This window comes from Cervus canadensis, chromosome 6 (assembly GCF_019320065.1).
Source record: "Cervus canadensis isolate Bull #8, Minnesota chromosome 6, ASM1932006v1, whole genome shotgun sequence".
In the NCBI taxonomy this organism is placed as follows: Eukaryota; Metazoa; Chordata; class Mammalia; order Artiodactyla; family Cervidae; genus Cervus; species Cervus canadensis.
The window spans coordinates 85848522-85862965 of NC_057391.1; the positions used below are offsets into that span (position 1 = coordinate 85848522).

At 40.5% G+C, this 14444-nt stretch overlaps 1 protein-coding gene and 1 long non-coding RNA gene across 3 annotated transcripts in view; one reads left to right on the top strand and one right to left on the bottom strand.

Moving 5' to 3' along the window:
• Positions 1 to 14444, bottom strand: part of DIO2 (iodothyronine deiodinase 2) — a 252774-nt gene that overhangs the window by 12539 nt on the left and 225791 nt on the right. For both annotated transcript variants that reach the window (XM_043472688.1, XM_043472690.1), the window contains exon 5: positions 1713 to 1987. In XM_043472688.1, coding sequence (XP_043328623.1) covers positions 1713 to 1987 — 275 coding nt within the window. The remainder of the gene's footprint in view (positions 1 to 1712; positions 1988 to 14444) is intronic.
• Positions 761 to 7775, top strand: LOC122443922. The gene is made up of 3 exons (XR_006270146.1): positions 761 to 869; positions 1436 to 1950; positions 5983 to 7775. It is a non-coding gene; the product is annotated as an uncharacterized LOC122443922 (long non-coding RNA).

Consider the following 14444-nt stretch of genomic DNA (forward strand, 5'->3'; position numbering starts at 1 on the left):
TTACTACCAATAACAAAGACAAGTGTCAAAGTCAAACTTTCCTAATTCACCATGAATATTTTCTTCTTAAACATTTGTTTAATTTTCAGTGGAAGGATCCTACTCCAGATTCCTTGTTACTAGAAATGACTTCCTTTCCTATGCTGGTGCAGAGATATTTTTTAATTTTTATTTTATATTGGAGTATAGTTAATTAACAATGTTTTGCTAGGTTCAGGCATACAGCAAAGTGATTCAGTTATACATATAGATATACTTATTATTTTTCCAATTATTCTCCCACTTAGGTTATTACAGAGTATTGAGCAGAGTTCCCTGTTCTATATTATAGGTCCTTGTTGACTATCTGTTTTATAGACAGCAGTGTGTACATGTCAATCCTAAACTCTCAATCTATCTTTCCCCCCAACCATTCCCCCCTGGTTACCATAGGTTAATTCACTAGATTTATTTTTCTAGTGTTTATTTATAGAGGACTTGTTCTCTTCTTCCTCTTATTCTAGTTTTCCAGCTGTTTCTGAGGTTCTGCCTGCCTATAATACATCACCTCACTAGTTCCCATCTTCCTCTTAAAGCCCTTTCCCCAGCATCTCAGGCAAGGTCCCTCCATACTGTTGGGGAAATCAAGGATGTCTGCTTTGATAGTAGCTTTTATGGGATGAGTCAATACCCCCTAAGCTCAGGGACCTTCAGGAGTCACACGGGCATAGGCAGAGGGAGCAAACTCACAAAGGACCCAGTGTCCTTTCCTCTTTGCCCCTTAAGATCTGATCCAAGGATGCTCCACCACCTTGAAGCAGCATTCTTCACTTGGAAACAAACACCTCTCTGGTTTTGAGAGGGCAGCCCCTGGGACATGGCTTCAGCAGGTAAGTGAAGCCACCGCTCCATGGTTCTAGCCACCAGTTATAACAGCTTTGAGACTGTTGTGAACCTTAGACTTATCTGCTCGGTCTAAAGGCAACCTGCTTAAGTTTTGAGAAACAAAGCAAATGTGGTTTCTCAAACAAAGTCTGGATGGTTGACAGCTTGTTCTCAGATCTTTCCTTTTCAAACAGATACCGAGTTAACTCCAGACTCAGTGCTGGATAACTGCTTCAAAAGGCTGAAATCCAGATCAAGGCAGGAGATGACGGGCATACAGACTTGCTCCCATTAACTCTTACTTCTACCAGGAATGAAGCTGCAACCAGCTGAATCACACCTGCTCTGTTATTTCCTTAAATCTTGTCAGCTCTCTGAGAGTTCTGCGTGGTGTTGTCTTGCTTTCTCCCTGCTTTTTAGTGCCCACCCATTGAACAGTCTTTCCTAAAGTCTCACGCAGCCTCTCATCAAGCAAAACATCAAAACTGCCAGTTCATGATGAGAGCAGAACAAAGGCAGGGATCTGCCCTCCCTGGACACCTTTCTGATGTTTCCCAACCTTATTCTACAGGCACAAATACCCTCTGCTCCCAAGTCACAGCAAGCCACTCCTGACTCCTTCTGAAGTCACACAGTCACTGGGACTCAGTAATATCTGTCATCCCCAGATTTCAGGTGTGCGATTGTGCAACAGGTGAAGAGAGTAAACACCCAAGCATCACCCTAGGGCCTCCAGACAGGGCTCCAGAGTGCTCACCCCCCAGCTCCTGCGGGCATCGGGTCCCCTCCAGCATCTCCGCCTCCCACCCCCGACAGCCCTGCGGAGGAGCCCCTGGAGCGCCGCTCACCTGTTTGTAGGCGTCGAGGAGGAAGCTTTTCCAGATGCAGCGCATTCCTTCTGAGGTCAGCATGCGCCTCCACTGCCCGCGAGCGGACTTGGAGCGGCTCAGCAGCAGCACCACGTGCTTGAGGAGAATGACCGAGTCATAGAGCGCCAGGAAGAGGCAGTTGGAGAAAAAAACTGGCAGAATCTGCAGTGTGATCAGCAAGTCAACGCTGAGGATGCCCATCTTCTCTGCCTCCCGGGTCAGTTCCCTTGTGCGCTCTGGTTCCCCTTCACCCTCTTATTTAAAAGGGGGGGGGGGCGGTGGTGATGGAGAGGGGTGGGGGGAGGTGAAGGGGGGGGTCGGGGGTGGGGGTGGGGGATAGGGGGAGAGAAGGAGGAAAACTCAATTAAAAAAGAAGCCCAAGTTGTCTCCTTTTTCAAAGAAGCAGAAATGGCAAGACCAAGTTCCAGTCTCTCCAGCCCAGCAGTTGGAGTGTGCCCATCAATTCATTCAATTCGGAGCTGCTGCTTTTTTTTTTTTTTTTTCAGGATTTAAGATGTTAAAAAAAAAACAAAAACAAAAACAAAAAAACTGGCGTACCCGTCCCTAATCCAGTTACCCCTCTCAGAGTCGGTTAAAGACAAGCAGTTCTACTTTCATTTCTAAGCACCTATGAGACTGTGGCAGAGATTGCAAAATTTTCTGTAGCTTTTCATTGTCTCTGTGTTCAGAAACGTAGCCCGTTTCTTTCTAGAATTGCCAGAGTTTTGAAAATGTGCTTTCAGGGTAGTTTTTTCCCCTCTTTACTCCGTTTACACACACTTTCTGTTCTTCTCCAGCCTGTCTCACTCTCTCCCTTCCCCAGGAGCGTCTGACTCCTCTTTCCCTGACTCCCTCTGGCTCCTTCCTGCTCTGTCTGTGGTGCAAAGTGCCTCTCTCTGCAGCCCAGTGAGTCTCCCTGAAGCCTTTTATACATTCCCTGGCTAATTGCTGCAATAGAGAAATGAAAGCCTAATCTTGGTAAAGATCTTGACGTCATTGAGAAAGAGGGCTTTACTTTGGCCAGCACTGCAGTGAATAGAAAAGCAAAACTCGACAAGTTTTTTTTTTTTTTTTTTTTTAGAAGAGGGGGGGTGGCAGAGGGACAGTGGAATTTTGCTTTGTGATTTAAAGAGAGAGGAAAAAATTAATACCTTTGAGGGTTTTCAGGAAATGCTCCCAAACTTTGGGAAAAGTTATTTAATATAGCATGTGGGTTGATGGGGAAACTCTCCTCTGATTATTATTATTGTTCTCATTTATTTATAAGGGGTTTGGGAAAGAAAGGTTCCTGGAAGGCAGGTAGAAAAGAGGAAGAATGATCATACATGATCTCTATTCTCTTTCTTGGAAGATGTGAATGCTTACCTTCCATCTTTATGTCTGCATCCTACAACTATCTCCTGTCAGATTTGTGACCTAGGTTCTTTAAATATTTTGAGTCATGATCTTATTTAAGAAAATCCAAACTGTGAGGTGGAAAACTTTTAAACTCTTTGAATACCATCACAGCACTTCTTTAAAGCTTCTTGTAGAAAATTAGTGTAAATTTTCTTTTCCGTTTTACTGAAGTTTCCAATGCAAAAAAAGAAAGAAAGAAAGAAACAAGAAAATCTTCCACCCATGAAAGTAGCTAGGTAACCAGACTTCCTTTCCATTCCATTTTGCCTAGATGCAGATTAAATAAAACTTTTATCTAATGTCATTAAGATGCCATCAGAGTAAGAAATACATTCTTTATAAGAGAGCTCTTTAAATTCTGCAATTGCCCTGTTTCTGTTAGCATAACCCCTAAGAGACATAATACTTTGGGGACTCTTCCTTTTTGCTTGAAAAAATTTTAATTGAATTTGTAGGTTGTTAAGAGTGGACTTTGAATTGTCTCAAGTCACACTGACCATGCTCAGTGCTTGCTTTGCCCATCGCCTTCTGAACAGACAGGTACTTAGTCAGACAATGCTTTGGCAGAATGCCATGACCTCCATCTCATTCTAATTTTCTTTCCTCACTCACCTAACAGATCACCTCTAGGAATTATATTTTCTTGGAAAAAGGGGTGGCAAGTACAGACATTGGGGTAGGGATATAGAATGGTAGTTGAAAATTAATTTTCTGACTTCTCCATGTTCAAGGAGCTCTCCTTACGCATGAGTTAAGCAGCGGGTGCAAATACGTGGTCCATATCTGTGTTCTGTCCCTGTGGGTAAAATCTGCAAGATCACGGAACTCATTCAAAAGCCTAGGGCAGGGGTCATTATTTAGTGGACCCATGGGCCAAATTCAGCATGCATATGCACTTTATCTGGTTGGCATAGTGCTTTTTGGCTTTAAAAAGTAATTGAATGAGAATGCCTCTAGGTTCTGAGAGACCAGAGTTTTCTGTCTGTTTGTTCATTGCTATCTCCTAGCAGTTAGAACTATGCCTGGCAAACGGTAAGTTCAAGGAAGGTGTCTTGAATGGACAGATGGGCTGGGCATACATCGCTCCACACTAGGGGGCACCATTCACATACAATATGTTGTGACCCTGACCGGGGTGCTCCAAAACTTTGTACAACCTGGTGGACTTGGGGGTGGTCCTTCCCATTGGCACAACCCTCACCACTCCCTATTGTCCTAAAAACCTGATTCCTTCATTTTTATCATCACTTTAGCCCATGGCAAGTTTTGGATTTGCGTCACATGGACTGAATTTTTAGAGAAGAGGTCAAAGCTTAGAAAAATGAGCAGAAGTCACATGGAAAAATATTTTTCCTATGACTAGCACACAGTGTTAGCAAAGGATATTGTTTGTATACATAATATACGTTCACTCCATTCTCTCAGTTTTCTTGACGCACTATGGAAGAAAAGAAGGGACAAAGGGAAATGACAACATGGTATTTTAACTGGTGTAGATGGGAAAATGATGGTGCCCGAAGTGCCGGCGAACAATGACAGAAGGAGCTGTGGACTCAGGAACGGACACTGCCACTCAGTGCCCAAGCCTGAAAATTTCACCCCTTCTCAGACATTCCTTTTGCCCTGTGTGAATTAAACCAGTGCTACTTTAAGGTAGAGATATCTTGGCAGCTACGAACCAGTTCTCCCTCACTTGTCATTTGCTTTCAATGCGAGTTGTATGTTTGGAAATGGCAAGGCAAGGAAAAGGTTTGGTAAAAAATCAGAAAAAAAAAATGCCTTCTTTTAAAATGCAAAGCTCAAGGCATGTGCAGACTACAAATGGTGAAAATCAGATTTTTTTTTCTTTTTTACATTCTTTATTTACGGTCTTTCCTATAAAATCAGAAGTGTTTGAGCAGTTTTTTTTTCTTAAAAAAATTAGAACAAATTGGCAGATAGCCAATCTGATCATGACATTTCTCAGATTTCTTCTATCACTTTCTCTAAATGAATGAATATATAAATCACAAAACCAAGCACTGTTCTTTTTAGACAGTCTGTCTAATTTAGAAATTATATTTCTCCAAAGCTATTTCTCTTTTTATTATGATGCATAATGGCTTATTCTAATTATTAATATTTAGCACTTTGATCTTCAAGTAATTTTATATCCTTTAAGTGACAAAAACAACCCATAAGGTGCCAGAGGATGATTTGGCCCAACATATAAAAGAGAGAAAGTAGATCATCAAGGTTGTAGAGCCCGAGCTGGTATTGGGATACTTCCCCCAACTCTAAACCGCAATTCTTTTCCTATGTGACTACTTTACTGATCCTGGTCATTACTCTGAAAATGAAAACCCTTGCCCAAAGTGGTTGTACTAGGTAATTTTACCTTCTGAATTACAAAGCATATCTGGGATTCCGTATCTGTTTAATATTGACCAACTCAAGCTCTTGGTTCCATTCGAAAAGCTTGGATAGATTCTTGATCACATAAGTGTTCTTAGCCTTAGTGGTTCAGTGGTAAAGAATCCACCTGCCAAGGCAGGAGATATGGGTTTGATCCTGGGTGAAGAAAATCCCCTGGAGAAGGAAATGGCAACCCACTCCAGTATTCTTGCCTGGAAAATTCCATGGACAGAGGAGCTTACCAGGCTACAGTCCATGGGGTCACAGAGAGCCGCATGACTGAGTGGCTGAGCATGCAATACAAGCCAATGTGTGGTATGTTGGTTGAATTTCCCCATACAATGCTGTACACAGATTTTAAATACTAAATAGAGGTAGCTAGAGAAATGTGATTTAGGCTTTTTAATAAGAAAAGAACCACTATAAAATTGTTGAATTTTTTTTTCTCTTTTCATAGCTTGAGAGCATTCATTGCCTCCTTCTGGTTGGAAAAGTAAGCATCTGAGTGATAAGGCTTCCTTTGGTCTACTTTTGACTCTTAAATTGAGATTAAGAGGATGAAGTTGGATAACCTAAAAGCAGACCTGGAGATTTCAAGGATGGAAGTTACAAAGAGTTACTACTCTTTGTTATCTGAAGACATCCAAGGGCATTCAAGAAGTCTATGGAATTCATGCTGCAGATTTTCAAGCAGTCTTAGTTTCATAAAATTTTATTCCTTCTAATTCAAGTGATTTGCTAAAGTGATTTTAAATGGAGATTAAATTTTACTTTCACAAAAAAACTTGTCTAATCAATATATTATAAATCCGATAATGTCTGGTCAGGACAGGTTGCACTGATTCTGGTCTGGGAATATGATTGTCATATATACACCCACCTGCCAAGAGTGCATTTCAGAGAAGGAAATCACAAACATTGTCATTATTTAGTTGCTAAGTCATGTATGACTCTTTGAGACCCCATGGATTGCAGCCAGCCAGGCTCCTCTGTCCATAAGATCTAGATTTCCCAGACAAGAATATTGGAGTACAGTGCCCTTTCCTCCTCCAGGGGATCTTCCTGACCCAGGGGTCGAACCTGTGTCTCCTGCATTGGCAGGTGGATTTTTTTTTTTTTTTAACCGCTAAGCCACCAGGGAAACCCAGCCACCACAACCTTCCACTCCTGGTGCCTCCTGGTTGTGCTGAGAGGGAGTTATAATGAAGGGTTTGCACCACAATGACTGAATCACTCAGAATTCCCTGTGGGCCCATCTGTTCTACTAACAGTCGTGTTCCCTGCCTTGTGATGAAAGGAGAGGCTCAGTGGATAAAATAGACACCCCCAGAGTCAATTCTGACACACCTTGAGCCAAGCAGCTTAGGGCTGGGGCCAAGAAGGGCGGACACTGTGGGAGGGATGAGCAGTCTATCCCAGCAGCCCGGCCGTGTCTTAGGTCCCTTGGCAAACCCTGGCAGAGGGCACTGTCTGAGATGTTAAGACGTTCTCCCCTCAGGAACAGCTGCTGCTCGTTTTTGTTTTTTTTTTTTTTCTTCCAGGCCACCTACTGGCAAAACCAAGAAGGAAAAGAAAAGGGAAAACACAGGAGGAGGGGAAAGCAGAAATGGAGAAAAGGAAGATGATGCTGGTGGAGAGGAGAAAAAGGAATGTAGAAAGGAGAAGACTCAATGAATTGCCCATGGAGGCTGCCACAAGAGAGCCCATTAATGCCCGTTGAGGCGATGCTTTCTGTGAGGACAGCTGTCCAGAGACTGGATGAATGTCAGCAACTCAGTTCACAGAGGCCACTGAACAGCTGAGAGGAGACGATGGCTGTCATTGGCCGTTGACCTGGTCTAGACCTAAACTGATGGCCGGTCCCCACCCCAGGGCCTCAGACCTCTTTAGGTGCTCTGAGACTCTTTGAGTGTGAGTTTTGAAACTCGTTTATTAACCTCTGGAGACACCAGGGTTGGATGGAGGGTTAGTGGAATAGATGAGAAGAAGAACACTCTGTGAAGTGACATGCAGCGAATTCCTTCAGGACAAAAAGCCCTCAGAAGGAACAAATTGAACTCATCTCTTTTCCCAAAATTTGATTCAGTGTCTTCAAAAATTTGACCCAATGCAATAGACCAAAAGAAACAAAGAAACACAGAATCAGTCATCATTTTTGGAACAACTTTTCTTCTCCTTTGTTTCATTCTACAGCTCATAGGAAACCACCAGATGATAATTAGGTTTTAAAATAAAATAAGTCATTCTCTATAAATGGTTTTACAGTAGCTTTTTTTCTTTAATCACTTATACATCACCTCACTCATATGCTGAGTACATGAACACAGAGCTTGGCAAAAAGTATTAAGACACACGCTGGTTCATGCCATTCCAGAGGTAATACTGTAGCTTGTTCCTGCTGAGAGCAAAGGATGCCACACCTCCTCTCTCAAGATTCAGTAGGTACAAATGCACAGAGAAAATAAGGTAGATATTCTAATTCAAGCTCAGTGAAAGTAGTGAAGCTAATAGAATTAACTGTAGCATGAAAAACCCATGTTTGATATGGGGATAAAATACCTGCAATGAGATTGATTGTCCAATAAGATACATCCCCAAGGGAGGTTATGAAAATATTATCAGTGGACCTCTTCTCGAGGTAGAGAGGGAGGCCAATGAGATAATCTCTCAAAACCCTTCTAAGCCTCTGGTGCTATGAAGATAATAGTTAAGAATAAGTTAATATATAACACATACATAAAATAATCCAGCTGGGCTAATGACAATACCATAATCATAAATTATCTCTTTGTCCATTTCAATTCTGAAGACTTAATTTTTGTATGATTAAGTAAATAGTTATGCCTTTCTAAGAGTTAGTAGATGTGAATGAACTAGCATGTCTTCTAAGGAGAAAATACAAGGCATTAAATTCAAATCAATTTTTAAAATTCAGCCTCATTTATTAAATTGACACTGGTATCTTTTATCAAGACACAACCACTTAGGTAAATGATTATTTAAAAATTGTTGTTGTTCAGTCACTAAGCATGTAAGTCACATGTCTAACTCTTTGTGACCCCATGGACTGCAGCAGGCCAGTGTCCTCTGTCCTCTACTATCTCCCAGAGTTTGCTCAGATTCATGTCCATTGATTCAGTGATGCTAACCTAACCACCTCATCCTCTGCTGCCCCCTTCTCCTTTCGCCTTCAATCTTTGCCAACATGAGGGGCTGTTCAATGAGTTGGCTCTTCACATCAGGTGGCCAAAGTATTGGAGTTTCAGCATCAGTCCTTCCGGTGAATATTCAGGGTTGATTTCCTTTAGGATTGACTGGTTTGACCTCTTTGCTGTCCCAGGGACTCTTAAGATTCTTCTCCAGCACCACAGTTCTAAAGCATCAATTCTTTGGTGCTCAACCTTCTTTATGGTCCAACTCTCATATCTGTACGTGACTACTGGAAAAGCCACAGCTTTGACTAGATGGACCTTTCAGCAAACTGATGTCTCTGCTTTTCAATATGCTGTCTAGGTTTGTCATAGCTTTACTTCAAGGAACAAATGGCTTTTAATTTCATGGCTGCAGTCACCATCCAGAGTGATTTTGGAGCCCAGGAAAATAAAATCTGTCACTGTGTCCACTTTTTCCCCATCTATTTGCTATGAAGTGATGGGGCCAGATGCCATGATCTTCATTTTTTGAAGGTGAGTTTTAAACCAGCTTTTCACTCTCCTCTTTCACCATCATCAAGAAACTCTTTTTTTTTTTTTTTTAAATTTTTATTTATTTTTTTTTTCCAGTGGGTTTTGTCATACATTGATATGAATCAGCCATGGATTTACATGTATTCCCCATCCCGATCCCCCCTCCCACCTCCCTCTCCACCCGATTCCTCTGGGTCTTCCCAGTGCACCAGGCCGGAGCACTTGTCTCATGCATCCCACCTGGGCTGGTGATCTGTTTCACCATAGATAGTATACATGCTGTTCTTTTGAAATATCCCACCCTCACATTCTCCCACAAAGTTCAAAAGTCTGTTCTGTATTTCTGTGTCTCTTTTTCTGTTTTGCATATAGGGTTATCGTTATCACCTTTCTAAATTCCATATATATGTGTTAGTATGCTGTAATGTTCTTTATCTTTCTGGCTTACTTCACTCTGTATAATGGGCTCCAGTTTCATCCATCTCATTAGGACTGGTTCAAATGAATTCTTTTTAATGGCTGAGTAATATTCCATGGTGTATATGTACCACAGCTTCCTTATCCATTCATCTGCTGATGGGCATCTAGGTTGCTTCCATGTCTTGGCTATTATAAACAGTGCTGCAATGAACATTGGGGTGCACGTGTCTCTTTCAGATCTGGTTTCCTCAGTGTGTATGCCCAGAAGTGGGATTGCTGGGTCATATGGCAGTTCTATTTCCAGTTTTTTAAGAAATCTCCACACTGTTTTCCATAGCGGCTGTACTAGTTTGCATTCCCACCAACAGTGTAAGAGGGTTCCCTTTTCTCCACACCCTCTCCAGCATTTATTGCTTGTAGACTTTTGGATAGCAGCCATCCTGACTGGCGTGTAATGGTACCTCATTGTGGTTTTGATTTGCATTTCTCTGATAATGAGTGATGTTGAGCATCTTTTCATGTGTTTGTTAGCCATCTGTATGTCTTCTTTGGAGAAATGTCTGTTTAGTTCTTTGGCCCATTTTTTGATTGGGTCATTTATTTTTCTGGAATTGAGCTGCAGGAGTTGCTTGTATATTTTTGAGATTAATCCTTTGTTGCTTCATTTGCTATTATTTTCTCCCATTCTGAGGGCTGTCTTTTCACCTTGCTTATAGTTTCCTTTGTTGTGCAAAAGCTTTTAAGTTTCATTAGGTCCCATTTGTTTATTTTTGCTTTTATTTCCAATATTCTGGGAGGTGGGTCATAGAGGATCTTGCTGTGATTTATGTTGGAGAGTGTTTTGCCTATGTTCTCCTCTAGGAGTTTTATAGTTTCTGGTCTTACATTTAGATCTTTAATCCATTTTGAGTTTATTTTTGTGTATGGTGTTAGAAAGTGTCCAAACTCATTCTATGAGGCCACCATCACTAATTCCAAAACCAGACAAAGATGCCACAAAAAAAGAAAACTACAGGCCAATATCACTGATGAACATAGATGCAAAAATCCTTAACAAAATTCTAGCAAACAGAATCCAACAACATATTAAAAAAATCATACACCATGACCAAGTGGGCTTTATCCCAGGAATGCAAGGATTCTTTAATATCCGCAAATCAATCAATGTAATACACCACATTAACAAATTGAAAGATAAAAACCATATGATTATCTCAATAGATGCAGAGAAAGCCTTTGACAAAATTCAACACTCATTTATGATTAAAACTCTCCAAAAAGCAGGAATAGAAGGAACATACCTCAACATAATAAAAGCTATATATGAGAAACCCACAGCAAGCATCACCCTCAATGGTGAAAAATTGAAGGCATTTCCCCTGAAATCAGGAACAAGACAAGGGTGCCCACTCTCACCACTACTATTCAACATAGTGTTGGAAGTTCTGGCCACAGCAATCAGAGCAGAAAAAGAAGTAAAAGGAATCCAGATAGGAAAAGAAGAAGTAAAACTCTCACTGTTTGCAGATGACATGATCCTCTATATAGAAAACCCTAAAGACTCTACCAGAAAATTACTAGAGCTAATCAATGAATATAGTAAAGTTGCAGGATATAAAATTAACACACAGAAATCCCTTGCATTCCTATATACTAACAATGAAAAAACAGAAAGAGAAATTAAGGAAACAATACCATTCACCATTGCAACAAAAAGAATAAAATACTTAGGAGTATATCTACCTAAAGAAACAAAAGACCTATACATAGAAAACTATAAAACACTGATGAAAGAAATCAAAGAGGACACAAACAGATGGAGAAACATACCGTGTTCATGGATTGGAAGAATCAATATTGTCAAAATGGCTATTCTACCCAAAGCATCTATAGATTCAATGCAATCCCTATCAAGCTACCAACGGTATTTTTCACAGAACTAGACCAAAGAATTTCACAATTTGTATGGAAATACAAAAAATCTCGAATAGCCAAAATAATCTTGAGAAAGAAGAATGGAACTGGAGGAATCAACCTGCCTGACTTCAGACTCTACTACAAAGCCACAGTCATCAAGACAGTCTGGTACTGGCACAAAGACAGAAATATAGATCAATGGAACAGAATAGAAAGCCCAGAGATAAATCCACGAACCTATGGACACCTTATCTTTGACAAAGGAGGCAAGGATATACAATGGAAAAAAGACAACCTCTTTAACAAGTGGTGCTGGGAAAACTGGTCAACCACTTGTAAAAGAATGAAACTAGAACACTTTCTAACACCATACACAAAAATAAACTCAAAATGGATTAAAGAAACTCTTTAGTTCCTCTCTGCTCTCCACCATTAGAATGGTATCATCTGCATATCTGAGGTTGTTCATATTTCTCCCAGCAGTCTTGATTCCAGCTAGTAATTCATCCAGCCCAGCATTCTGCATGATGTACTCTGCATAGAAATTAAATAAGTAGGGTGACAATATACAGTCTTGTCATACTCCTTTCCCAATTTGGAACCAGTCCATTGTTCCGTGTCCAGTTCTGATTGTTGCTTACTGACCTGCATACAGGTTTCTCAGGAGACAGGTAAGGTAGTTTAGTATCCCCATCTCTTTAAGAATTTTTCAGTTTGTTGTGATCCACACAGTCAAAGGCTTTGGCATTGTCACCGAGCAGAAGTAAATGTTTTTCTGGAATTCCCTTGCTTTCTTCATGATCCAACAACTGTTGGCAATTTGATCTCTGATTCCTCTGCCTTTTCAAAACCCAGCTTGTACAAAAAATTTTTAAAAATAGATAGCTACAAATTCTTGAATTGTTTTGTTTTCCCAGGGAAATTTTCTATCATGTTTTAAAGATTCAAAATCTGCCTTCCCAAAATAGAATCAATACTCTTTATGATTTTTTTGTATCAGTAATGATCTAAATGATACACAAATCTAAGACCTCAAATTCTGCGATGAGAAGTTCATGTACCACAACTAGAGAGTAGCCTCCACTCACCAATACTAGGGAAAAGCCCTCACAGCAATGAAGACTGAGCATAGCCTATAAATAAATAAAAATAAATATCAAGACTTCTAATTCTTCAGAGCAAATATCTCTAGTGCTTCTTGCTAAATGTTAAATAATAACAGCTTACTTAGAAAATTGGCATTCACCTCTTATCAAGAGATATCTTGTTCTAGCCAGCACCAGACTCCATCCATTTCTGGGGCCACATAGGCCCATATGACCAAAAGCAAACCTCTGACTTGATTTCTCTACCTGTAAGATGGAGCGAAAGCTGTCTTCCACATTTCTCTCATGTTGGTGGCTAACATATCCATGCTTTTTGAAAAGATTTAGTCTTTTTTAAAAAAAATACTCAAAATAAAAAGCAATTTTGGCTGATAAGTTTATTCAGACCTGCTCTAGTCAGTAAGTTCCTTCTAATAAAGACTTCTTTGAGAAAAAAAAAAGAAAAAAAAAGTTCTTGGCAGGCCAGATCTGATTTTAGTATTAATTACCAACCTGCTCTACCTGACTTTAAGGACACACTGTGTACTTAATGGAAAACAGGAAAGATTAGATGTCATTGGGGATGTTAGAGATGGGAGCAAACTTTGCCTGAAGAATAACAACAATCGACCTGAACCTTTGTGCAGATTCAAAACTGAACTGAATCTGCTTGAAAGACCTCTAGAGAAGTATGGAACTCAACTCTAAATTATTCACCATGACACACCTCTGCATCTTTCATGATTCTAGGGAGAAGAGAAAGAAAAACTACCCAAATATTCCTCATCCTAGAAAGCAACTGACCTCCCAAGTTTCCTAGACCACAACTGGGTAGATAAATGTTCAATAACAAAGGAGGAAAACCACTGACATTTTAGTGGATAATATGCTTATCAAACTGAAGCCCTAACAAAATTCAGTGTCTATCAAACTGTGTGGTACTTTGTTTTATTCATGCTACATGAAAACATGTCCCTACTCTGTAGAACTATAATTGCAAAGTGTTAGTTGCTCAGCTGTATCCAACTCTTTGTGAACCCATGAACTTTAGCCCACCCCTCCTTTGTCCATGGAATTCACCAGGCAAGGATACTGGAGTGGGTAGCCATTCCCTTCTCCAGGGGATCTTCCTGACGCAGGGAATGAAACTGGGTCTCCTGCATTGCAGGAAGACTCTTTACTGTCTGGGTCACCAGGGAATCCCAATAGTCTCCAAAGAGCTAGCAAAGCTATTTGTTTCCTCGTGTGACAGAATGGCTTTTCCAGACAGAATCAGAAGGCTTCGTAGGTTGGGAGGAGTCAAGAGGCAAGGATTTAGAAGAATAAATGAATTGATAATAAATATTGGAGGGGAGAAGGACATAATTGATAACATTCAATTCCTTGATCACAACAGATGCTAAATATTGGGGAAAATAGAGAAATATAAAGAATGCAGATGTTCAAGGAAAGGGTGTGAAATTGGAAGTCAGTGAGCAAAACACTTTGCTTTTCTATATGCAGCTCCCAGTGAAAGGATATGGGAAATGTGAGAAAAGGGACAGGGAAAAACCAAAGACATTTGCTTACGTTGTAAAATTAGCTCAAGTTCACTCAAAGGATTAGCCGCGACAAGACATGTATTCAGATAGCCTTCCTCTGACTACAAATGTTTACTGAAACCTACAAAGAGCTCGTCATCGTACTGGCATTGGAAAGGATCCCTGGGTCTCAATCAAATTCAGAGTCCAATAGTGGAGAGACAGACATGTAAACCAAAGAAGGCAACTCAGCATCCTAGGCGCTATACCAGAGAGAACCGCAGTATGGCA